This window comes from Argiope bruennichi, chromosome 9 (assembly GCF_947563725.1).
Source record: "Argiope bruennichi chromosome 9, qqArgBrue1.1, whole genome shotgun sequence".
Lineage (NCBI taxonomy): Eukaryota > Metazoa > Arthropoda > Arachnida > Araneae > Araneidae > Argiope > Argiope bruennichi.
Window position 1 is genome coordinate 125,590,264 of NC_079159.1, and position 26,836 is coordinate 125,617,099.

The window sequence follows — 26,836 nt, forward strand, 5'->3', positions numbered from 1 at the left end:
TTCATTCATTAAAATAAATTTTAAATATGGAGCATCAGCTCTGAAGGGGTACCAGCTCATATGTCATCTTCGTCATTTAACCATGGCTCAGAACTACATATTTCCTTACAAAATAAATCTAATATTGTTTCAAAATGAAATGTTTATCAAACAAAACTAAAATTAATTAAATGAATAAAAACTCATTTTGAAAACATACTTTTTTGGTACTGAAAAGGATTTTTTTTTTTTAGATTTAAATCTGTAATTGATTATCATAGCTATTATAAAATTCTAAAATTAATATTTATGATTTTTCTATTTCTAATTTAATTTAATTTATCCAGTAATTGGTTATTTTGAAATGTTTATTCTGAATCAAATTACTATTTTTATACAAGTGTATGAAGTTCTAGCGTATGAGAAAATGAGTAAAAATGAAACGATATCAAATGACAATTCTTTAGAGACACGAAATGTAGCGAGTTATATGTATAAAAGAATGAACAGATTTCAGTGTCAAGAGAATAGGAATTTTTAAAGAAAAGAAACAATAGTAATACTGCAGTTAATCTGCTCTAATGCATGAAGTTAGCAAATATAAAATAGTAAGTAATAGTGAGGAACGCAATTAACATTGACTTTATTTGTGTATACTTATGCTTAAAATATGTATTGGATCGGCGAATTATCGCTAAGATTTGGTAACGTTGGCGCCAAAACGGAATAATAGAGCTTTTCAGAATGCCAATATTTTCAACTCCGTTAACGGAAGACATGTATAGGGGAAAAGCGAACTCTGCCGCTATATCTCTTCGTCCTAGAATGTTTCCCTTCAAAAACCAACTTCAATGCACCTAGCCCAGTGACAGGACGTCTTTGCTTTAACGGTCAGATCAAAGGTGACGAGGGATCAAATGACTTCTCGCGCAAGACGTTCTTCGATGCATGCAGAGGATCGTCCCTCCCCGTAATCACTGCGTTCGCTGGCTCAAAGGGGCGGTTGTCGGAACTTTAAAGGTGGCGTAATTAATACAAAATGTCATTCAATAACACCCGTCTCTGGATGAAGACGAGGATGAATTGCTCCCCCCAACACCGCCAAGAGTCGGGGTTGTAGTTAGGAAGAGTTGGTTTCATTTCACTCATCGAAGTGAATTAACTTCCTAGTAGATTGCCTATTTAAAAAGTTTGCTTCTGATAAACTAAATCAAAATGTGTTTGCAAAATGTTTTTCATTCACTGATGGTCGAAATAAAATAAATCGATTTTTTAGAGCTGTATATTTATTTTCATTGTCTTAAATGGAGATAGAAACTCATAATTTGACTTTAACAGTTTCAAACCAGCAGGAGTGCTCTCATCAAAACTTTCTCGCGCATTCTCTAATAAAGGTCTAGGATCCATAAGAAGCAAGATGTCCCAAAAAACACCTTGCGTGGCATTGGTGTACAATAATTACGAACTATTAAACTTTGGCGCGAATCAGTATTTTTAATGAATCTATCGTGTCATCTATGACATATTTTTTGGGGATTAATCCTTGCAATCAGTTAATAGAATCCGAAAATCGGATTTGTGTTTTAGAAACAAAGCTACATTTGTAGTTACAAAATCACAAACTAAATTTGTTATATTTATGTCATCGCATTTTTTGAGTTACCGCATTCTTTTGTTTCTAAAAGTGGAAGCAGATAGATGGACAACTCCCAGTTAATTTTAGCTCAGAATTTGATAGATATCTACATTATAGATCTTAGATCTGCTTACCGAATTTTATCCTTCCAGCAAGTCCTTGCTTTTAATTATTGTGTTACATTACATTCGAAAACCACACAGACAGGCTTCTAGTTAAGGACAAAATTTAATAGAAATCTATAAGTTTGGTGTAACGACTTTATACCAAATTTCATTTCTAACTCAAGGCATTTTCTTGAGCTATGTATGTCACAGACGCGCATCTGTTGCCAAACCGAACAGCAGACATAATGCTAAAAATGTGTTTTTCGAAGTTAGAGGGTACAGATTCGTCAATATCTGGAGTTCGAATCTTCTGACTACTACAATACTTATTCCATACTTCGTATTGGAGAGAGAAAACAAATTACTACGGGTAAAAAGAGTAGTCAATGAGATATTTTAAATGGTTGTCTCTCTCTTTTCCGAATGGGCCGTGGTGGCCTGGTGGGAAGTCTCGGAATGGGAAGGTTTCAGACTCGAAAACCGATTCCACCGAAGAACCACCGTGTAAGCGGGTCAGGCGCACGCTAAATCCGTCGGGGTGAAACGTCCTCCCGCTGGTTTGTTGCGGAAGTTTGGACAGGGGGGTGCCAGCTGAGGTGCTGTCCTCATTATCTGAACGATGTTCAAAATTACGGAAGTCCGTTCCAAACTATCCCCAGTATTGTTTTAAAAAACAGGTCATTAATATAACTGAACCAAATCAAACTAAACTCCGAAGATTTTATATTTAAGTCATTCAACATTTATCTTTTTTATTTCTTCTTTTAGGCTGCGTTAACAAGAACCGCAGTGGCAGCAGCTCCGATAACGAAGTTGACCGGAAAAGGGCCAGCTCCCGAGGAATCATTCCCAGAGCGAAAATCAAGACTGTCAAGATGACTCTCGTCATTGTCTTCGGTAAGTTCGTTGGGTTATATATATATATATATATATATATATATATATATATATATATATATATATATATATATATATATATATATATATATATATAAACAACATATCAAACTTTTTACAAAAGCGGTTGACATGAGTCGATGGGGGGGGGGGGCAAGATATAACACAGTTGGTAAGCAAAATTTCTCTAATTTCACTGCAAAATAATATTCAATAACTTATGTAATGTTAATATTAAAGTAGTTAAGTATTTAATATTTAATTTGATTATATTGAATAATTATTTGTTGTAATTAATCCTTTAAATGGTGTCGAGAAATAAGAATTTTATGTCCAAACGGCGAAGAATAGTAAAAAAAAAAAAAATCTGAAGAATCAGTAATATAATATTTAATTAAATGAACCGCATAGATATTGAAATAAATTTTCGCCATATTTCAATTTTATAACAAAATTAGATAATGGCTGAAGCAAACAAAGATGATTATTAAATTATCGCGTTTCTATACTATCAGAATTAAACTTGTTTTATGTAAAATAGTTTTGTTGGATACTATGTGAAATGAAATGAATCAACTTCAATATTAAGAACTTTTTCAAGTGAAATTTGGATTGTTCACAAATATCAATTATAGTTGTTTATTGTTATTTTTGGAAAAATAAATAAATGCCTATTTAAAATAAAATTACGTTTCCTAAATAAAAACTAAGCTATCAATAACCAAATTGCTTGATTATAATGTATTTTGGGAGAATATTTTCTAATAAATTTCTATATATAAATATTTTTAACAGCAAGTTTGTACTTTTTTACGTCCTCAAATTAAATCAGCTGTAAGTCCTTTTAAAATACGAATTACAATAAACGATACGCTTGCCATAAGTATTCATATAATATATTCATGGGAGTCACTGGAATATTTTTAACATTCCACTTATTTAAAAAAGGCTGTATGTGCAATAAAAGATAAAATTTCGGTAGAAGTAGAAGCAGAGTTTTATTTGAGAACATTTTACAGTACTAAAATTAGGTTATAAAATACAAAAAAAAAAAAAAATTAAAACAGGAAGGTTGAAGAAATTTAAAATAATCTTCAATAATAATCTTCAGCTTTATTACCCTTTCTGCCTTTAAAATTACTTTTAACTATGTTAATCTCCCCAATCAATATTCTCTTAATTACGATGGTAGCGCATGCTTTCATTATATGAATAATCTTTCGAGCTGTATGAATGATGAAATCTTCTTCGAAATTAGACATAACTATAAACTGAAAATTTCCTAAAAAATAAAATCGTTCTTTTTTTTTTTCATATTTAAAAATAAAAAATCTGCATCTTATATGATTGATTAAAAATAATTTTTAAAGAGAGCAATTTATGACAATTTTCCTTAAGATCATACACAGTCCACTCATATTTTCGGTTTGAGACAATGAAATTGAACCAATCTTCAAAATCCTTAACATAACATTATAATTCATTCCGATAATTTTAATATATTGTTTTCAGAAAATTTATAAAGGACATTTTAAAATAAAAAGCCTACTGAGCGGAAAAGTAAAAAACAAAAATAATCTTTGTTTAAAAAAAAAAATTTTTTTTTGTCTGAAATGTAGACAATAAATACGAATAATAAAAATGCGAGAATCATCCTGAAAAGAAGTTTTTCACTGCCCTTAAAAAGAAACAAAACGCAATAGCATAGAAAAATGTATTGTAAAAGATAGAGCAATACATTAGTTATTTCTCAACATAAGAACCCCCAGAATTGTAATATTTCTAATACCTCGGCATAAGTTTTTATTCAAGCTTCATAAACCTCTCCGCCTGGGAATGAAGCCAGCGTTTTATAGTTGTCTGCCATTCTTCACGCGGGAAAGTGATACCCGGACAGATATTTCTTCAGGTGTGAGAACGTGTGGAACTCACTGACAGCAAGATCGGGACTGTAGGGTGATTTTCTGCACATAAATCGTAGCATATATATAACATAGTTTTCAAGATGCATTGCCAAATAGAAGTAAAATTCGAAATTTTTAATTTTTTTTTCCACGGGGGAGCATGATTTGTATGCGGGAGAAGCGATGGGACGTGTCTGTTCGCATCGGCTGTTACTAAGTCATTCTTATAGGAATTTCTTTGACACTTGTATATTTAGGTAACTGAACCTTAAATATCTTTGAAAGGTATATGTAGGCATTAGAAATTTTTATTCCTTCTTTCGGAGCATAAGAATAGTCATCCCTTTTTCAGAGCGCTTGTTAGAAATAACTAAATAAAAAGTGAGATTTCTATCAGGAAATAAAAGAAAATTTTAGAATAAAGTAATATTATGTTCTCATTTAAAATAAGCAATACGAAATTCATTAGGACTTAAATAAGATTAAAGGATATCATTACATGTATATATTAAATTATTACTATCTATTCTTAGCTTACATTTTATGCTAAATATTATTTTTATCATATAAATAATAAAAAAATTCGCTTGTACTTGATACAAATTAAATGAAGTGATAAAAATATTCAAATTTGCATGTATTTATATGCAGTGCTAAGTTGTCATTTAAGTGAATTCAACTCATTCGGAATATTGCTGCATTGTGAGCATGCCCTGTTGTGTTACAAGCGAGAAAAAAATATTACCCTCCCACGGATTTTATTCCTTATGAATGCTTATTTAAAAAACTTGGTAGTTTAATAGCATTATTCAATGACGTGTATTTTATTTAAGATCAAGAAGGGGAATCAAAAATTCATTTAACAACAAGAAACAGAGAGTACTATAGAAATCCTTCTTCACATCCGCCTTCTCCTCGTTTCGTTCCAAGAAATGGTATTTATACCTCGAATTTTGCATAAATAAATAAAAATGAGTTTGCTCACATGGTTAAAAACCGAGAAGTATCTCGAGCGGAAGAGAACAAATGCCACACAGTCGGAATGCACCGAGAAGGGACAGAATCCGAAGAGCGGGTTTGGATGAGAATGTGTTGACTTTGGAGGTCTGGTCTATTTGATGTGTTTTCCATGGGCACATTTTCTATGAGCTGCAGGCAGAAACGAACTCGGCTGCGAGTAAGAAAATCCCTTTCATGTTTGAGCTAATGCAGAAAATCTTTAAATATTCGTGATTTTGGTATTGAATATGGAAAACGATCCATGCCTTTTTTTTTTAAAAAAAAATGATCTAACACTAATAAAAAAATTTTTACCCGAATATCTTTTGTTAAAAAAATATTTCGTGAAATATTTCAGAAAAAAAAATGGTTGTTTGCTGTAAAGATTTATTAAATGCTTTTTAGCAGAAGAATGTCTTAGAATTTCCATAAAATTTGCTTTCGGCTTCGTGATAAATTCCTTTAAACGGATCGATGCATCAAAGTCTATGAATTTAAATGGGTCAACATCACTTTCTATTTTCATCTAGAAAAGTTTCTTTTTAAAATAAGTAAATGTTAAAAGCAGGCTTTTTATTAAAGTAATAAAAATTTGAATTATTTCATTTTCTTATTATTAAATTTTTTTTATTTTATTTAGATTCTTTATTTAGTTTATATATCTTAACTGCTTGACATACAATGACGTGTGGAAGATGTCATTCATTTTGTGTGCCATTGCAGACTTTGAAGCCCCCGAACCGCCAAAAACTGTGACCTGCGGATGCCGTGAATCATGCGTCGATCCTGTTTTGTTTTTAATGCTCCATGCTCCGCCCCTTTCTCAACATATACCTTTGATTAATAAAAGGAAACGTTATTCATAAAGATGCTATGTATGCGTAAAAACTAGCAAGGAGCAAAACAATTTGGCAGTGTATAAAATGTTTAGTTCCTTGATATATTCCAAAATGTTTCTTACTTTGCAGAATGACTTATTCATTATTTTATGATACTACTTAATTGTTTTCCATAAACATTATATATAATGATTAAATGCAATGCGAATTTCATTATAAGATATTCTGTGTCTAAGTTGGCACATAACAGTTCAAATGGACCCAATTAAATAGCACATTTCGAACACATCGAATTCCATTTTTTTAACGTCAAAGGGTTCATTTATAATTCAATATTATAAATATTATAAAATCTTGTTTTCAGTTTTTTTTTAAATTAACTATAAAGTGGCGTCATTCGTAGGGAATCAAAATTTAATTAATTGTTAGTTAAATAATTGATTCAAAATTTGAATAATTGATTATAAAATTGTTAAAATACTTGTATGTAGATAATATACGATCATCGAAATTGCATTAGTTTGCATCATTTGAATATTCTTAATACATAAGAAAGTGAGAAGAAAATCTTCACAAAATTCTTCAATCAAACATGGTGCATATGACGTTAAATACATTCGAGTAAATTTTGTAATTCTTGGTAAACTAACAGAACCAGTATGGCGTTACTTTGACATAATGGATTTCAGTGAAAATAAAAGCAGCCTAACATAAAATAAAGCTATAAGCACGAAGTAAAAAAAAATATTAATGACTTTATGTGGTTTTTTTTTTTCATGATAATAATATTGTTTGGTGAACTTTTGGCGAAAAAAATTGGAATAAATGCTTGAAAATAAATATTCTCTGGAAAAAAAAACGCGAGACATAGAAAGTTTATTGCAAACGATGCCATTAGGATTCATATTTTATAAAAATAACCAAGGTGGTATGCTCGCTAATCCCAAGTATCGTGAAACTCTTTTAAGATCCCCACGTGATCCCGAGTTGCTCCGCTCTTTCGCCATGCGGCTACCACTAGCAAACGGAATCATAAGTACATTAATTACTACTAATAAAATAAATTATCTGAAATTGCATAAAATATGGCTAATTTTTCACCAGTTACTAAAAATTAAAACGTCCATTTTTAAAATTAAAATTTTGTAATAACAGAAAGATATTTGAGTAAATATTAGAAGGGAATTTGGGAACTAAAATAAATAATTCAACTGAATACACATAATGTCAATAGTAATGGTCACTAATAAAAATATGTAATTTATCTAAATATCACTGTTTAAAAAGAAAAATCATTTACATCAAATAAAAATCAGTCATTTGAAACTTTTTTGTCTCATTTCATCTTTTAGATATTCTAGGAAATGACACAAAAATAGGTTGCGTTTTACTTGCATATTACAACTCAATTCCAAAGACAGGGTGATAAAGATTTGTATTTGTTTTCTTCGTTTAACTTCTATCATGTTCACGGGCCAGATTGCTTTTTTTTTCTTTCCAATACAGAAAAGCGCGGTTCACTCATTCGCTTTCATGTAAGTTATCGTGGCTGGAAGTGAAAACTTAAAATGTGTGTGTGTGTGCAAAGAATTTTAGCAGTTGCGTGGCTGAATGGAAAAAACTTTTGAAATTTTAAAACTTCGATTTATTTCCCTGCGATAGGCATAATGTACGTACAAAGAGAAAATGGTAAGAAGTACGATAGAAAGACAGAAACTTTTCCCTTCAATTATTTTACAATGAGATTTTGATAGGGGTTTCTGTGGCACGTGTCGATTTAAACGAGGTATTTTAGGTATCTTTAAAATAATGTGGTAAGCCTTAAGGATTTTTATCCCTTCACTCTGAGAATGAGAAATGCTGAGACCGTCATTTTATAGAGCGCGTGTAGAATTATTTAAATAAAAAAAATCGGGATTGCATTACTGAAAGAAGAGAACATTTTAGAATGAAGTTTATATGGGTTAAATTAAAATAAAAATTGGGAATTAATTTCGGATTAAAAAAGGTTAAAACGAAAGATTCACTCAAATTTCGCTGTCGATTCGCTTTGTATACTTGGCATATAAGAAAGTGAAAAGCAAACACTAGTATTTACAGCGCTTCTAATCTTTGGTAGCCGAAATAATGCGTCCTGAAAAAAATTATTTCTATCAATGTATTTTCTTAGGCAGCTTGCTCTACCTAATGGCTCGCTCAGTTACGAAAGAATTACCCGTGAGTTTCCCTTTTAATCCAGATATATATGTTGTTTTCTTTCTTTTTTTCCATGGCCTACGCTTTCTAAGTCTTCGAATCGTTTTCCTTTCTGGAAAGTTCTACACGAAACTTTTAGTTTTAACTCCTGAGCTGGAGTGATTATGTCTGCTTTTAAGATGAACCCGCCGGACGTTTTGATAGTGAACAAGACAAACCGGCCTTCTAAAATGTCTTCTTTTAAAGCAGGTTCTCGATTTTTCTCTCCAAGAAATTCTTCAGAGAAATTGACTCTGGAACGAAAATTTACTTTTTAGAACCTTCGTTGAATGAAGTCATTAAAAGCCAACTTGAAACTAAAAGCGGAAATAGTTTCCACATAAATGTAAGACCTTTTTAAGGATTCGAGAAATTTAAATTAGGAGCATTCATCAACTCTCTGCTCCAGGGGAAAAAATCAGATGCATAATTATTCACTGAATACAAAATTAATTTTATTGCTTGGATAAAGTAAAAATTATTATTCTGTAAGTTGATTTTTCCAAAAATTAATAAGTAGCTTCTTACAGCGTATTCTTTTATAAGCCAACGAATAAGGAATGTCTAAATGAATGGAAGACAAGTTCAGAAATCAAAAATAATGTGTGCATATATTATATTATTTTTAAATTCATTTAAAATGTGCACAAAAGAGTTCCAGACTCATAAGAAATAGCCGAACATCATTAAGAAAAAATGAAAGAAGCAAAAAATGTCTCGTTCTTCATTTTGATGTTATTGATTTTATTTAACTCATTTCCCTGCCCCAAATTCTATGTCATCTTTGAATCCTTTATACTTCTTTTACAAATATGTCGGAAAGAACCTTCATGCTTTTATTAATATAAAACATATGAATAAACTTTAGCCGATATGGCAAACCCTGCCTGTATCCTAAATTGGGACATAGGCGAGATTTAAATATGTTTCGGGAGTAGAAAGAGAGGGTACTTCCTTCTTTCAGTTTGCTAAAAATGAATTAAAAATTTCGCCTACGTTCTTGTGTTTGTTTAAAAAAGCCTGCAAATGAACACAGAAGAAACTTCTGTTGAAACATGGAATGAAATGTGATAGGCGGTTTCAGAATCAAAATGGAAGACATTTATGGTATAAGTCAAAAGTATCGATTTGTATATTGGCATGTGTGTAACGATAATACAAAAACGCGAATGCTTATGAAATTTAGTATATCACCAAATTAAATAAAATCTCATTTGTCGAATTTGTGGCAATTTTGAATTAGCAGATTCTCATATTAAGACACACAGATGGGCAGATACTCCACCCTTTGATAGGCGATGCTGAAAATGTGATACTCTTCTATAATTCTACCATATGCGAGAATTCATCCATCTAATCTTAGCTACAGCATTCACTCCGGAACTGACAGTCTTCTATTATTTGATGTATTTCGTACATAACGTGATTTGTAACAAAAAAAAACTTTGATTTACCTATTTATCAAGTTTCAGAGTTGCAATTAGTTGCGTCTTTCTCATGGCATTCCCCAGACGAAGAGAAAGGGGGCAAATTCGAAACCTACGGGACTTCGACTTTTTCCAATGCTCACTTTCAATATGAGGATTTCTGCATCTCGCAGTGCGGTGTCGACAATGGAGCGTCTTCCCGAAATTTAATGCAATCCTTTGGTGTGTTTGTAAACTAATGCTGTATACTGGGTGATATTAAGGGGTAAGAAAGGAGTCATTTCGTCGTAAAATATATTTCTGCATTTTAAATATGCAAGTATATTCTTTCTCGTTAAAAATGTCGTATACGTAAAAAGGAAAGGAAACGATTTATTTTCGGTGTCATAATTTTTCACCGTGTTTCACGATGCTTGGTTTTTGTGATCGTTATTTATTCACAGCGAGGTTTTTTTTTTTTTTTTTTTTTTTTTTTAACACAATGAGTTTTTTTCCCTACTCATTTATGTTATTAGATAACTATTTTCGTTGGATCAAAGGCCTCTTATTCCTAATAACGATACTGATGGAGTGTCAAATTGTTCTAGCTGTGAAAGTGGTGGATTTCTTAATGTTGCCGCTGGCCGTCGTAATCAGGTCGATTGCACGTTTTTGAACTAATTGCCAAATAAATATATTTATAAAAATATGCATTTTGTGTACTATAAAACGTTATAAAAACTTTAACATCTTGTTAGTAATATTAGTTAATAATAAACCATATCTTTTTCCAGAAGTTCACTTCTTTACTGCAATATTTATAAACACCGAGAGTTTTCTTAAATATTATGTAGAAACGGAGATAGCGTGCAGTCAATTATATATTTTGGTTACTTTCAATGGACTGTGGCGCCATCTATGAACTATTATTTAAGAAAACTGTTTCAAACGGCAGAAAGAATCAATTGTAATGAAGAACACATTATCAAATATTTACACACTAGGTAATATTTGACTTTCTTTAGAATGAAAATATTTTCATGGCATTTTTTTTTAAATTTATGATATTTTTAATATAAAAAATACTTTTATATAAAAGAATGTTTCAATTAATTTCATGCAAAATAAATATTTATATAAATTTAAAATTCATATAAAATATTACTTTTTAATGAAAATAATTATTTCTTTTTAAAATAAAAATATCAATACAAAACGCTCATCACATTTCTCCTTTTGAAATCTTACAAAAGTTCAATTTCCCTCCTTAATTTAATTATTAATAGTTTCTAAAAATGATACAAAGTTTGATTAAATATGTTGAGTGACAATTAAGAAGAGAAGAGATGACATGGTTTAAAATATCTGTAATAGGTTTATCCATTAAAGATAATCATATTGAAAAACAAATAATCTTTTTTTTTATGAATAAAAGTTTTTGATCAATAAAAAAAAATGTGCCATTTTATTAACTGTCTGGAATTTTCCAGTAAAATGTTCTCTTTCCTTCATAATATTTGTGAGGGAAACTTGAATAAAATCGACAAGTCTCTGTAGCGTACTCATTGATTTCAATTTTTTTAATGAATAATTTGCCTTTTTCTTTACGTATTCTTAGTATTCCTATTACAGACGTTTCCCTAGATTTTCAGAAAAATCGTTTGGAATAAAAGCATGTAACAGCATTCGATATACATGAACAGTGGAACATGAGTTCCGATTTTTAAAAAAGAAAAATTTATAATTTATCTCTTGATGAATTCTTGGAACTGCAAGAATAAGTTGTGTAATGAGGAGTCTAGATATTGTATCGTTTTCCCTTTTTCCTCACTTGGCAATTGGCATTGCGGCCAGATATAACGTCACCCTTTCTCCCCACACATATTACGGACCATCAGTGGGGGATCCTCTTTACTAGTAGAGTCCGTGTGACTGGTCATTTGTTGCATCGAGATAAAGGGCCACAGATGTTAGTTTCGATGTTTTCAATAGATCTATCACGTCTTCAAGGGAGAAGATCGTCAAAAGATCCAGATCTTAAACTTTTTTTCCATTATGAAGGTACTTAACGAATCTTCAAGAAACGATCCATCACTAGCAACCGTTACCATTAAGTTTCAAAATGAGATGGACTTTAGCCGGTGTTAGCGGTGAACTGAATATAATTTACATTTGTTCGGGAAGGGTCAATTACAAAGATGAATTATTAACAAGCATTCTCACGATCATCTGGAGACCACTGAGAAAGCATTGCTGAGAAGCTATTCGGTGAAAAGGAACTCAAGTGCACCAATGAGAAAATCAGATCTTCGATTTATAACTATCGCGTTAACTTTATATTCCATCAGCCAGACACATAGACTTCCTCTGAATGGATTTCGCTTAAAATTTGGTGTAAATCCCACAAATCGGATATAAAGATCGTTTATCGAATTTTATCCGTCTAGCTCTCAAAAACGTTTTTGAATTATCTTTATTTCAGACAGATAGACATTTTCTAAAAATGTGCCTTTCGAAATCAGAGAGGTCTAAAATGTGTCAATTCATCAAAAGCTCGCGTTCGAATTTTTTGACGACTACAATATTTTCTCTACATGAGAAAATAAAACGAGTTGACAACTCCAGAATTTCCTCGGTATTTTCAGAACTTGAGTCCATTGATGAGAATGCTGCTTGAAGAGGTCTCCAAATCTCTGCATCAAAGACATTTAAAAGTCGCTCGGCATCATTCTGGATCCACATACACGGCGGACCTTTCAGGAATGATTCGCAGTCTTCAATCCCTGCAAAAGTGCCAAAAAAGGGAAATAGTAACAAAACATAGGGTAGATAAAAGAGATTTTATAAAAATTCAGCTAAAATATTTCCCCATAGTATCGAAATTAACCAATCAATGGAGAGAACGAAAACGCGCTGTATGCCATGAAGCGACTAACTTTCTCTTCGTAGCTAAAATAAATAGGGCCAATTAAATCGCCATCGCGGCATTTGTAATTGATTTATGAACACCAAAAGCCTTCATTAGGGATGCATTATCGTGCTGTTCAGGGAGAGGGCATTAGCAAACTAATTAAAATCCGTCGCTATGGATGATTAGTTCAAAGCCGCCAATTTATGAAACGTATTTATGAATTTCATGACTTAAGCGAAGATATAGCGACTCTCGACACCAATACGAATCATTAAATTATATTCTAAATTTTTATCTTTTGGCATACGAAGAGAATGTATTATAACTAATATAAAATTTGATGTGTAAATTCGCATGAATTTCGACGTTCTTGAATCTGAACGAAGCCTTTCTGGATTCATGTATGTGTGTGATAACAGCACCTAAAAAGGAAGAAACCAGTTTCAGTTATGAAATTTAAAGTGTAGTCTTTCCACGAAATGTGCAGTTCTCTTTGAAATTTTGGATGAAACTCACGAATAAGAAGTAACTTTTCGATCGCTCTTTTCCATATGAAAGTAATATCTTCAAACACGCACATAATGAAGAGATATGAAACTAAGCATACAAATGTATCAATGGAATAGTATCGAATTACGAAACCGGTCCTTCAAAGAGTTTATTGAGTGCCGTTTCAGCATTTTTGGATGTATTTGAATGCGATGTTAACCCGTAAATGCAACAAACAAAGAAACCATAAATGGCTATTCCAACCCCTCCAAAGGCACACTGAGGAATCTGAATGATCGGAACGATGGCCGAACCCTAAGGGGCATCACGGCTACGGTGCAACCATTCCCTTAGGAGGTACGTCCCGCTTTCGGTAGGGTGTAGCTAAACCCATGCCATTCATGTACTCCACAGGATGGCAAGAACCAATCACCGTAATAGAAACTTCTCTTCTCCAAATCTGAAGAGTTATTTGGTCAGACAAAACAAAAAAAGAAAATTAAATATGTAGTCTTGTCACAAATATTGTAAACCTGTATCAAATTTTAGTGTCAAAGGTGAAAAAAATGTATCGAAATTCACGCTCAGTTTTCTCCGCTGTAGTAGAATCGTAAGACAGAAATTCGCCACTGTGTGTGGGGGGAAGGGGCATTCCCATCGATTTCATTTAGCCAAAACGTTAATTTACGCAGAATTTTTTTTTTTTTTCGTAAAATGACACTCAGGACAAATATGAAACAATTTTCACCCACATTTTTTTTAACTACAGCCAACAAATTGCTGCGGAAACTTTACGAAAGCGAGCAAAATGGCAGTTATATAAAATTCAAATGATCGTTAGATAATAATATAAGTAAAATATTTCTGCATTAATATGGTTTTGTTTGCCTTTGTAATATCAACAATCTCTGATTTAATGATATGCTGAAAACATTAATTGTTATGAGTAGGCAAGAAAGAAATTCTAAAACAAACATTTAAAAAAAATGAAAAACAATACCTCCAATACCTCAAAAATACAATAATATTTAAATTTAATTTTGGTATTTAAACAGAATGAAAATGTTTTACAGGTATTGCAACTAATGAGGTTCATGATTTTGACCTTTAAATTTAACTGTTAAAAAAGCGTTATGCAATGACTTCTTTACAATGATGAGATTAATTAAGATTATTTGTCATATTAATGAAGCATAATTAAAAAATTTTAAATTGAAATAATTGCACAATATATAGCAAAATCATATTATTTTTCAATAAACAACGAAAATTATATTTCAACAAAACATAACGTGCAATCGAATAACAAATTAATTGCTGTATCAGCTTTTACTCAAAAATTAAATAATGCTATCTTATGAAACATATAACTCACTCTGTCTAGAAAAAGTGAAAGTAACAATTGAAATAATTCATCTTCAGAAAAACTAAATCGCCAAATGTAATTATATTAATCACAATTCCACAAACAATATTTGATGTAATATATTTTTTTGTTTATTATAACATTATCCCTTATAAAGCTTCAATTCCAACATTTATATGGAAAGACTTGAATGAGCGATTACAATTGAATAAGAACTAAAATTGAATAGACCTCGATTAGAAAGCGATTAACTCAAAAAGCGCCGCGCCGGTTTTGCCATCCTTCCCGTTCCCGCAGAAGTTCTCGATTCATCTCACACAGAAAATGTTTACCGTGCTTTAATAAAACCCATTAAAATATTTTGATAAGAAAATTTAGGCTCATTTATTAAATTTAATTTTATTATGTATTTAATTTATGTATGTATTACATAATTAATGTTTTTTTTGTTTTATATCTATTTTATACTGACTGTCGTGGTCTTTACGGAAAATTCAATATCAGCCAGTGATTGCCACGGCCCAAACGGAAAGTTTAGAATCACTGACACATTTCATTTGTTAAAACCTTGACGCTTAAAGTATTAAAACCAATGGGGAAAGTCGGCGTCTTCCCAGCATCACCACCACCAAATACTGAGCCAATGAAAATGGCTCAGTGTTTGAGACGATGAAAAGGGTTCAAACTATCCAATTCACTGCCACGTTTACTCCATTGACACCAGCTATCATTCTGTGAAAGGAAAATTAAGAAATGTCTCATTCACTTACTCCGGTCGGCCCCTCCCAGAATGGATGAGCGCTTTCCTTCAATGTGTCAGTATTGGCCATGCACAAGCGCGGTTATTATGAACAATCTCGTCTCATCCACAATATGGCGGTAATTATTACGGAAAATAGACACAAATTGCAGTGTACGGCACCGAGTTTCCCTCAGAAATCGTCTATCCAAAGCCATTTTATTGATCCTGCACATTATTTCTGTAGTGGGTACCACATTTTCCCAACTAAAATAATGACTGGTTGAAGAGAGATTTGTTGTTTGTGGGTGAGTATGGTGTCTGAAAATCATGACAGTTGAAACATGGTAGGCATGATGGAAAAAGCTTTCAAAACGCTATGGTAATGGAAGACCGTTGGAGTGGCATCTACTACAATTGACACTCATAAAGAAAGAGTTTTTCAAAATTTAATGAGATTTTTAACTAAGAATTAAAATTTTATTTTATATCCTCATTGACTTGGAATCCATTTTTGCAATTTAAATTACAAAAATAAGTATTTCAATGATATCAATTTTATATTAACTTTTTTCTAATTTGAATGAGTTTTCCACATTGCTCAATAATGTTTCTTTACGGTATTATATCAATATGCGTTGCAATGATATTAAATACATTTTTAACACATTTTTGTTAACTCGTTTACCTGTCTGACTATTTCACTGTTTTGTACAGATTTTGCAATTGATTTTAAACTTACTTCGCGATCAACAAGAGACTTGAAACTTTAAAATTAGCTCTGAACTGGATGATAATGCAATATTATCTCACTGTTTTGTCTGTCTGTTTCTTTATCCAATCGATACAGATTGTTCAGTCTATTAAAAAGTTTCATTACCAACAGATGTTCATTAGTTTCATCAGGGCGTTCATTTAAAATAGATTTCTAAATTTCGCACACACTCGAGAATAAAAAGCAGAAAATAATTATTTGCGTTGCAATGATATTAAATACATTTTTAACACATTTTTGTTAACTCGTTTACCTGTCTGACTATTTCACTGTTTTGTACAGATTTTGCAATTGATTTTAAACTTACTTCGCGATCAACAAGAGACTTGAAACTTTAAAATTAGCTCTGAACTGGATGATAATGCAATATTATCTCACTGTTTTGTCTGTCTGTTTCTTTATCCAATCGATACAGATTGTTCAGTCTATTAAAAAGTTTCATTACCAACAGATGTTCATTAGTTTCATCAGGGCGTTCGTTTAAAATAGATTTCTAAATTTCGCACACACTCGAGAATAAAAAGCAGAAAATAATTATTTGCGTTGCAATGATATTAAATACATTTTTAACACATTTTTGTTAACTCGTTTACCTGTCTGACTATTTCACTGTTTTGTACAGATTTTGCAATTGATTTTAAACTTACTTCGCGATCAACAAGAGACTTGAAACTTTAAAATTAGCTCTGAACTGGATGATAATGCAATATTATCTCACTGTTTTGTCTGTCTGTTTCTTTATCCAATCGGTACAGATTGTTCAGTCTATTAAAAAGTTTCATTACCAACAGATGTTCATTAGTTTCATCAGGGCGTTCATTTAAAATAGATTTCTAAATTTCGCACACAATCGAGAATAAAAAGCAGAAAATAATTATTTGCGTTGCAATGATATTAAATACATTTTTAACACATTTTTGTTAACTCGTTTACCTGTCTGACTATTTCACTGTTTTGTACAGATTTTGCAATTGATTTTAAACTTACTTCGCGATCAACAAGAGACTTGAAACTTTAAAATTAGCTCTGAACTGGATGATAATGCAATATTATCTCACTGTTTTGTCTGTCTGTTTCTTTATCCAATCGGTACAGATTGTTCAGTCTATTAAAAAGTTTCATTACCAACAGATGTTCATTAGTTTCATCAGGGCGTTCATTTAAAATAGATTTCTAAATTTCGCACACAATCGAGAATAAAAAGCAGAAAATAATTATTTAAATAAAATAATTAATATACTAATTGTACTAAATTAATATTTACTAAAATGTATGAAATAATTTCTCTTAGCCTCATACAAGTTAAACCCTATAAATAGTGTCCTGAAAATGTTTGATTGGGAATTTTTAATTCTTGTTATTTAAATTATGTGTGTGTGAGCTTATATTTCGTGAAAAATCAAATAAAGATGGACGAATCAAGCCTAAAACTTTATCATACTCTGATATCTTGCTTTTGTCAATGCTAAAATTGAGACTTAAAAAAATGCCTGCTTTGACCATTAACTGCGAAAAGAAATTTTCCCATCACTTTTTTTATTTTGTAGTATATATATATATATATATATATTAATTTGCATGCTCTACAATTTGTTTTAAATTTTTCAGTTAAATTTATGTTTTTCGATCTTATCAAATAAAAAGTGAATATTTAAAAAATAAATTATCACTTCTGTAATTAACAATCCAAAGCGTTCATTGGGCGAACAAGCTGGCAGCTAGTATTAGTCTCATTATGTACCCAAATTACTCAAATGTATTCTCCGGTATTATCATACAGATTTTCCTAGTTAAACACTGGCGAAGAAAAATTTAAGCAGTACAGAAAGCAACAAAAATAATATTAAAAAAAGTCTGAAAAATGCATTGGAGAGGTGAATACTGGAGAATACATTTCTCGTTTTCCGGAAGAAACTTTTTTCCTCCCATGTCACAAAAATTTCTTAAATTTAATCACAAATATCTCTACCAATTTCACAGATAAATCCATGCAATTTTTTCTGCGGTTTTATTGTAATACAGTGTGCATTTTTCTTTCGGAATTTTTCAGTCGAGCTCGTTTCTTTCATTTTTTTTAGTTATTTCTGTAACTACTTTATTTCTCCGCTAGGGGTGCTGTAAGCTGTCCCAATAGAGTGAATATAATTGTTTTACTGTAGGCGTAGGTTTACAATAATAATTGGCTATATGAGGCACCATTTTAAATGAAAAGATTTTACCGATTCCCTTGTATATTAACACTTCATGAAAAACTTCAACGTCATTTTGAGTGACAGCTGATCAGAGTGTGGCCACATACAATTCATATTTCACATATGACATGTTAACCATACTGACTGCGTGAGTAAAAAGTAAAGTCTATCCTCGCATACTCACAACTCTTCACACGCCGACTGCCTCAGATTCGCACTTACTATCTAATGGCATCGAATCATTTATCTAATCAGATGACTTCTTTTCCACTAAGTTAAGAGATAGCAAAGAAGAGATCGTCTCATTCATTAGACAGTTCGAATACCAGGTGTGATTATTGACAGAGAACACGTTAATGCATTGGTGCTTATGTTGTGCGTTTTTAAATAAAATGTCATTTTTGACTACAGGGAAACGATCCTATTTTCGATCTGTTTTCTACCGAAATGGCTTTGCATCGCGGTACGTGACTAAGAACGAAGTGAATGAGTGATTTTTTTTTATTATAAATATTTGATTGCATGCAAGAATGTTGAAACTGTTTTATTTTGCAGTGTTCATCCTGTGCTGGAGCCCTTACTTCGTGTACGATCTCCTCCAGGTGTACGGCCAGATTCCGGAAAGCCAGACTTCTTATGCTGTCTCCACTTTCATTCAGAGCCTAGCTCCCCTTAACAGTGCGGCCAACCCTATGATTTACTGTCTCTTCTCCACGCACATCTGCCGCAACTTTAGGCAAGAAATTTTTAATATATTCTCCTTCATACGTCATACTAAATCGTAGCGATTTCTTTTTGCTTCCATTGTAAAGTCGACGATATAACCTTTATTCTTTTCTACCCCATTAGGATAGAATAATGATCTACATTCGTGATGCATTACTCAAGTTTCGGTTTTTGAAGTGCACTAGATTTCTTCGCTGAACTAGGAATGTTTTGTGGATTTTGCAAATGCAGCAACAGAGTTGCTCATTCTACTTGTCTTCTTTTTTAAATTCGTTCTTCTAAAACGTATAATAATTTCAAACTTATTTCAGTGTTTAAAATTTTTAGTTCATTTAACAGAAATTTAAATATACCTTCACTTATTAATAAATTGGCATTTCGTCGCCCTAAGCCTTCCGCTGCTAGACGAAACGGTCCCAAACGATAAAATTCAAAATATTTGTTTGTTTTTATTGAAAAAGAGGAATATCCAGGCGTTCCGGAAAACCAGTTTTCTTAATTTAAAAACCGGTTTTCAAACGTAACAAATTAACTTTTAAAAACCGTCAAACCCTAGGAGTATGCGTAGTATGTGCCTCGATACTTTGGATGCTATCATTCGTGCTGTGTGTGTGTGTGTAGTAATTGATTTTATGTGTTATCAACTTTCTATATAATAACAAAATAATTTATTTTAGACTAAATACGAATAAGCTTAACAATCATTTAGAAGATTACCTTGATAGCGTCGGCGATGATTTTAGTTTTTTTGCATAGATGTCATAAACTTGTTAGACGGTTATCTTACGGGAATATCTTTCAGTATCTTTTTTTCAGGTAAAAAGAAATAAATGTATTGATAGTAAATATTTAGTCCAATCAACTACAAATATGGACTTTGAGGAACTGTGGTCATAGATTGATAATGATTATGATGACATTCCGCGTGACATTTTCCATTGCCCTATTGTTCATCATTTGAGAAAATTTATTAAACCTCAACAAAATATTTCCCAAATTCTGTCAAATAAAAAATTGACTTTAGAAGTTCAAGCCATCTTATATTTTCTGCATCACAGAGGAAGCAGGATTTTCCAAATGGAATAGTCATTTATCCTAGTTTGTCACTTATTCTGGACTAACCTTTTTTATTTTGGACTCCATTTGTTATTTTAATACAAAGAAAAAGGGACTTTCGTCCCATATGCTATTTTACTACAAATATAAAAGAATTTTTTATCGACTCTACCTTGTGATAAAGCAATTTTGCATTCCTCTTAGTACTTTTACATTTTCTTACTTTGCCTTTTGTACATCAATTAATAAAAGAACGGTAAAGAGAAAATAATTTTAAATATCCCTATTTTTATTGTTACGACCTACTCCATATCAACTTGTAAGAATTGGTAAGTTTTGTAAAAAAATATTTCTGGTACTAAAATCAACAAAAATGTGCATTTTTGTGCACGTTATCAATGCATAGTTAAGCTATAATAAAAAGAGCTTTGATTAAGGAATCACTACAACATTTAAAATATGCACATTTTTCCAAAAATTGTTGCAATTAGCAGCTTGCCTCCCCTAATACTCATAATGTATCAAAAAGCTGATGAAATGCGAATCGGGTTTCCTCTCTTCTTACTGCGTCGATACAAACAAAAGCATTGACAGCTGAAGCAATAAATTATCTACAAGAATGCTCTGGTTTGTCGCTCCCCGGACATTTATGCTCCTTTTCTCGTTATCACGAAAAGAACCGGCAACATCTGGGATCAGATCTAATATCCTGATCCGCCAGAGGAGTGATCTTTTTCTGGCCTGGCTGAAATGCGACAGCTGGCCGAGGTCCGTTTTTCTTAGAGAGGAGAATCTTTCTTTATTACCGAATAAGTGGATTTTAATATATTTATGTTATCTATCCGCAAACTTTATTTCCTCCTTACGATTATTAGTCCTTTTTTGTTTCTGACCCAAATAGCAAAGCCTGTTAAGCAATATAATACAATATTGTTCGATATTATATGATATTAACCCTTTCTAGGGCCGTGGGAAGCATGGCTTTCTAGGCCCACCAAATGTATCAATCTTTGTATGAATTTATGTAGGTTGGCATCAGTTCTGACAAATTTTTTTAGAAAGACAGAAACTTAGAGGCTTCAGTTCTTTATCTTACACAAAATGATGTGTCTTGATTTGTTACTTAATTATTAATGAACCTATTAATTAATTAATCAAATTAAATTTATCTAATAAGTTAAATGAATCCCTTTTCTTATTCTAACTTCAAGCCTAAAAATATTTTAACATAATATGGCTAGAAAAAAATGGCCCTTTAAAGGATTAATCAATATTATAAAATATTGCAAATACTGGTCAACGTCATACAATATTTGTGTGCTACTAGGGGAGTATACAGAACTGTCATACACTCTTCACCTCCAACCATCCCTTCTCTAAAAGAAGTTACTGTTATAAAATTTAGTTTAGCTTAGTTATATTAACGCCTCGTTTCAAAGCAACATTAGGGCTAATTTGGAAGGAATCCCTTAATTTTTAATCTTGGTCAGATGACAAGGGCGACATCTGAATTGGCATCCCCCCCTCTCCAAATTTCCACACTACACCAGCGGGAGGACAGATTTAACGTGCACCATTACTACTACCAAAGTCAAGGAGTAATACTAAATGTCCAATGATCCAAATTAATTCAATTGCATTTGTGGAATTTATTATTGATTTTAAATAAATAAAATAAAATTTAAACTTCTAACAAACGGAAACAGGAATTTAATAATTTTGCATTAATTTATCATTAAGGGAACTGGGACGTTCTTGACAGTGAAAACCGCCGAAATTTCATTTGTAAATAAAGGGGATTTTTCGGCAAGTAAAATCTGATATGTGATAGCACATTTTTGACATATAGAAAGAATGATTTATTTTAGTTATGAAGCAGTAAAAAAATATATGTTTCTTAAATTATTTACTTTTTATAGACAAATCGAATATGCACTGTGATGTAATAGCTTTCTAGTTCATAACCACAAATCGTCACATTCAGAAAAAAAATCTGAAAAAAATCACTCCAAAATGGGCATAATATGTGAGAATAGGTTTAGTAATTACAGTGAATTTATCTACATAACATTTATCTACAATATTATTATTAGCATATTTTCTTTTAAATATGCAAATAAAAAAAGTGTATTATATTTTGCTTGCATGATAAATAAGGATGCATACTATTGCACAGAAAAAAAAATAAGTTTAAAGATGCATAGTATTTGTAAATATTGTTGCAAAAAAATTTATACGATTTTAATGAATAGATTGCATTGTATGCGTACTGAAATTTGAAGAAAAGGTTTGAAGAAAAAAAGTAAAATTCCTAGGAGTCCTGTTAGATTCATCGCTCAAGGATAATTTATAAAACTGCGGCTTTTAAAATCTATGCCAATGACGCATTTCTAAAATCAGTGATAATTTTATTAGACTAAAATGGAAAATTTAATTTTTTTTTTCGGGATAGAAATATTTCCAGTTCTCTTAAAACTAATAATTACTCATAGTGATAAACAGTTATTCAGACAGAGGGCGCTGTCATGAATGATCTTGTTTCGAGGAATTGAGATTTAATTAATTATCGAAAAAGATGAAATCTCTTGCATTTAACTGCAATGTTTGTTTGTTATTGATCATTCTGTGGAGCATCACTCGAATGCTAAGTCTTTCGCACTCATCTTCCGTGGGCATTGGGACTTTCCTATTTCACATGAGCTTGAAAAGCAAAATTCCATATGCTTTTTCTCATTTAATCTCTTGTTTTTTCACTTTATACCATCATTTAAAAGCCTTTCTAATCCTATATGATCTCTTAAATACTTGATTTCGTAAACTCATTCTCTTGCAAATGTAATTTTTCTATGCGTTTTAATTCGTTATCTAATTGTGGATCTTTAATTTCCTATTATAATAATACTATGGAATAAATCAGTTTTTCACAAATTCGCAACTAAGCTGCTATTTTAAGATTAAATTTAATTTATCAGTTAAGTAAGTTACAAGAATATTAAAAGAACCTCATTGCGGTTGAGAATAAACTAGTGTACAAAACTTTAATACACCAGAAATAAAAGAAAAATCGATTACAAGATTCCTTCTTTACAAACATAAATCAAATCAATTTAGATTTGTGGTGTAAAATTTTGTGTAAGTGGAGGGTGAATTTCCCAAGTGTGACGATTTTGTGGTTTCAATTTTTCTTTGGCTTCTCTGCTGATTGTATGCATTATTTTATAGAATTTTGGTCGGTGTCATTCTCATTTCTCAATAATGTTAGTAAACGATGTAACCCATCCCTAATTTAATAACACCTGTTATATTCTAAGAATGTATCAGTTGTTCTAAAATTAGATGCAAATGAAAAAGACATTACAGACTTTCAGAATCAGGAATATTTCACTTCATTTCAATACAATGCAAGAAATTGCGCTCAACGAAACACAGACACATTTCGCATCGTTTTCTGTAATAGAGTAATTTTTTATGTATATTTTATCACCAAATCTCATTTCATTTTTTGGTTTTTATTATTGGGCTAATTTAATTACCAAAAACATTAAACGAAGTAAGTCTCAAAGAATTTCGAAAATCCTTTTCATGTTGAAGTGTCAAATCGCAATGCTTTATATTATGGTAAACGTGAAAATTGTCTGGTAGTTCTCTAAGTGGGTCAAATCAAGTGGTGCAAGCAAAGGGAACAAAGTGGGCAAGCAAAGAGATGCCTTCCGGTGGATCGAATAATCTTCTAAACATTCTTATTTTAGCCTCTTATAGCGTTTATTACTTTCATTCGTCATTTGTGAATTCAACTTAAAGTTATTTTCAAAATTTAAGAATAATAGTCAATTATTTCTTTTTTAAAGAAATATCAATTTTACAGTCTTTTAGTTATATTTTGTTGTATATAGGGCATTTTTAAATTGATCAGTGGATCGATAATTTTCATCAGCAGACTATTAAGAAAACTATCTTGATTAAAATTAATTTTATGAAATTTAAATTATAACATTTCCATTATAATCTGCACTTCATTGTAGGAATCTATGTTGTTCTTACCTAGAGCCGTAAAGAAATGCTAATTTTCCCTTAACACTTGCCATGAAACATGAGTATTACCATGAAATAGAGTTTGAATGAAAATAGTAACGGTATATAAAAAAAGGATGTGTTGCAAATTGGATGATATCACAGTCACATGACAAACGAAATAGCTTTTATAATCATCTAACTACGGCAAACGTATTAGCCTTACGCGGAGATATAAAGTCGTGCTAATTTTCCTCAAAATTATTGCAAAATACTCGAATGAAAAATTTAACTAATCTGGACATGAGAATTACTGAATTCCATTAAGGAAGAAATTCTGGGCTAATTTCATGGCTTAAGCTTGTTATTTGTAATTCTTATCCGCCTTTCGGCTTCTAAAGGTTTCATAAAACTGTTTATATACCTGTGTTGTGTTCTCTAATGGAAAAAGATAATCATTCTGTTCTTATTCTTTTTTTAAAAAATAAAATCTACCTGATTATATGATGTATTATTAAAGAATGTTTTTTCTATGTCCGTCGAAATTATGTCTGTTAGTAATTATATAATAAATAAAATGTTTTTGGACAAAAAAATATAAGTGCCTCAATATCGTAACAAATTTCCTTTTCAATACGCGTAATAGGTATTAATGCCTAATTCCAACAAGATATCATCAACACGGGCGAGGCCACGAATGTCATCCGAACACACCATTTTATGATCCGGATAAGATGATGTTCCTGATGGAAAATAAGGATGAGTTTGAAACATTAAACATACATATTCAGTGTTAAACCTAACCGTGTTCGACTTAACACTTAATATTCAAATTTAATATCTTTTTAAATTTATTTATAACCGAATTTGTTAAAGACTGCAACTGTCTTTTTTAAAGAATAAAGAGTTTTCTATAAGAACAAACAATTTTCATTGACCTCAAGGAACACTAATGGTCTTTTATATTCATGCATTCTTTTTTTTTATTTTATTTTCTATTATTTTATTTTTTAGTTTTAAACCATATTCGTTTTGTAAAATGAACTTTCTAAGTTATTTCAAAGCTTTAATATGTTCAGATCTTCTCCTTATAGAGTGGTTCATTGAGGGTGATGACAATGCATTTTCGTATTTCTTCCCAGAAGGCTTCCCTTCTGCAATTGGATTGCCCAAAAACTGTGCTTTTGCTTCCCCTCCCTGCAACGACCACTATCCGATGGAACTTCCCGAGCTTCCGAGTACAACACCATGACCGAGACCATGTCGACTACCCACAGGAATTCCACTTTCCACCAGCAGCACCACCAGATGACCATGGCCGGAAAGTCTTGCAAGCCGCTTCTGAAGCAATCTTCGGCGAATTCTGAAGACCATCGCAAAGGAGTTGTTTTTGGCGATGTCACCGTCGCCAGCTGCGCCAGGAATTCCAAGCTGTAATCTGCAGGAGAATGGCACAATGCACTATCAATGATATGAAAATAATTTTGTTTTACACCAGCTTTGCAGTATAATTTAAAATGCGTGAAATATTTGGCGGTTTTAACTCCAGAATCGCCATCTTTATCAGAAATGGAAGTGTAAATGGACGATGCTGATATACATTTTTTTTCTTGTTATTTTCTTCTCAGCATCACTGGAATCAAATTGCGATGCAATAAATAATAAATAGTTCGACCTTTTAGAACTGTGGCGGTCGCAACTCTATGAATTATTTAAGTTGCTAGCTCTAATAGAAATATTTAAGATATAAAATTGTTTCCTTTTTAAAAAAAATCTCTCTACAGCTTGGCCATGCTTTTTATGAAGTTTTAATAGATATTCCCGAAATATTCCATTAGTGCAATCTTAAGTGTGTTTATTATAGTGAAATATATTAACCTACATCTTAATCATAATAAGCTTTTTGAATTTTCTCTTTTGCTAAATCTGTAGGCTCTGCTTTGGATGCACAAATATATACCCTGGAATGATTTTTGTTTTACAGTTCTGCAAATTTTCGATTAGATGCGTGGAATTACGATCGCCAACATTACGAAATCCCTGCAGTTTAAACCGGTTGCTTCCAGAGCATGTCTTTTATATTTTCTATTTGTGATATCTAGCTGGTGATTGTGAAACTATGACATTACAACAGGGTTTATCCTGTCTTGGATGCAGAATGGGAAGAAGAAACTGATTTATGTTTGAAAAAAAATGTTATTTAAAAAATCCTAATGGATGTCTTTTGTAATTATCAATTTGCAAGGCATTCAGCCTTAAAATTCAATCATTGCCATTTTTTTTATTTTACAATGGAAGCAAATAATAATTTTCTTTTTCTACAAAAAATTTTGAATAATAATAATAATTTTTTCAATAAATACTGTTAAGACATTCGAGAATAATTTTATTTTTTCATTCGATGATTTTACTTCCTTATTTTCATGGAGATTGAGAAATTTCTGTTTCTAAAGTCCTTAAGAATTTTTTTTTTAAAAGTTGTGCTCTCAAAAAAAATTTTGCCTATTTTTGTATCGCTGGAAAAAAAATTTTTTAATTGAAATTAAAATAAAAATTGCTTATAAAATAT

General features: G+C 31.4%; 1 protein-coding gene across 4 annotated transcripts in view; it reads left to right on the top strand.

Annotated features, from left to right (window-relative positions):
• The window catches only part of LOC129984594 (cardioacceleratory peptide receptor-like), a 376,701-nt gene extending 350,150 nt beyond the window's left edge, over nt 1-26,551 (top strand). For all 4 annotated transcript variants that reach the window (XM_056094516.1, XM_056094517.1, XM_056094518.1 and 1 more), the window contains exons 6-8: nt 2,491-2,619; nt 19,030-19,210; nt 25,413-26,551. In XM_056094516.1, the coding sequence (XP_055950491.1) occupies nt 2,491-2,619; nt 19,030-19,210; nt 25,413-25,704 (602 nt within the window). In that variant the 3' untranslated portion in view covers nt 25,705-26,551. The remainder of the gene's footprint in view (nt 1-2,490; nt 2,620-19,029; nt 19,211-25,412) is intronic.
• Nucleotides 26,552-26,836: the final 285 nt, after the last annotated feature.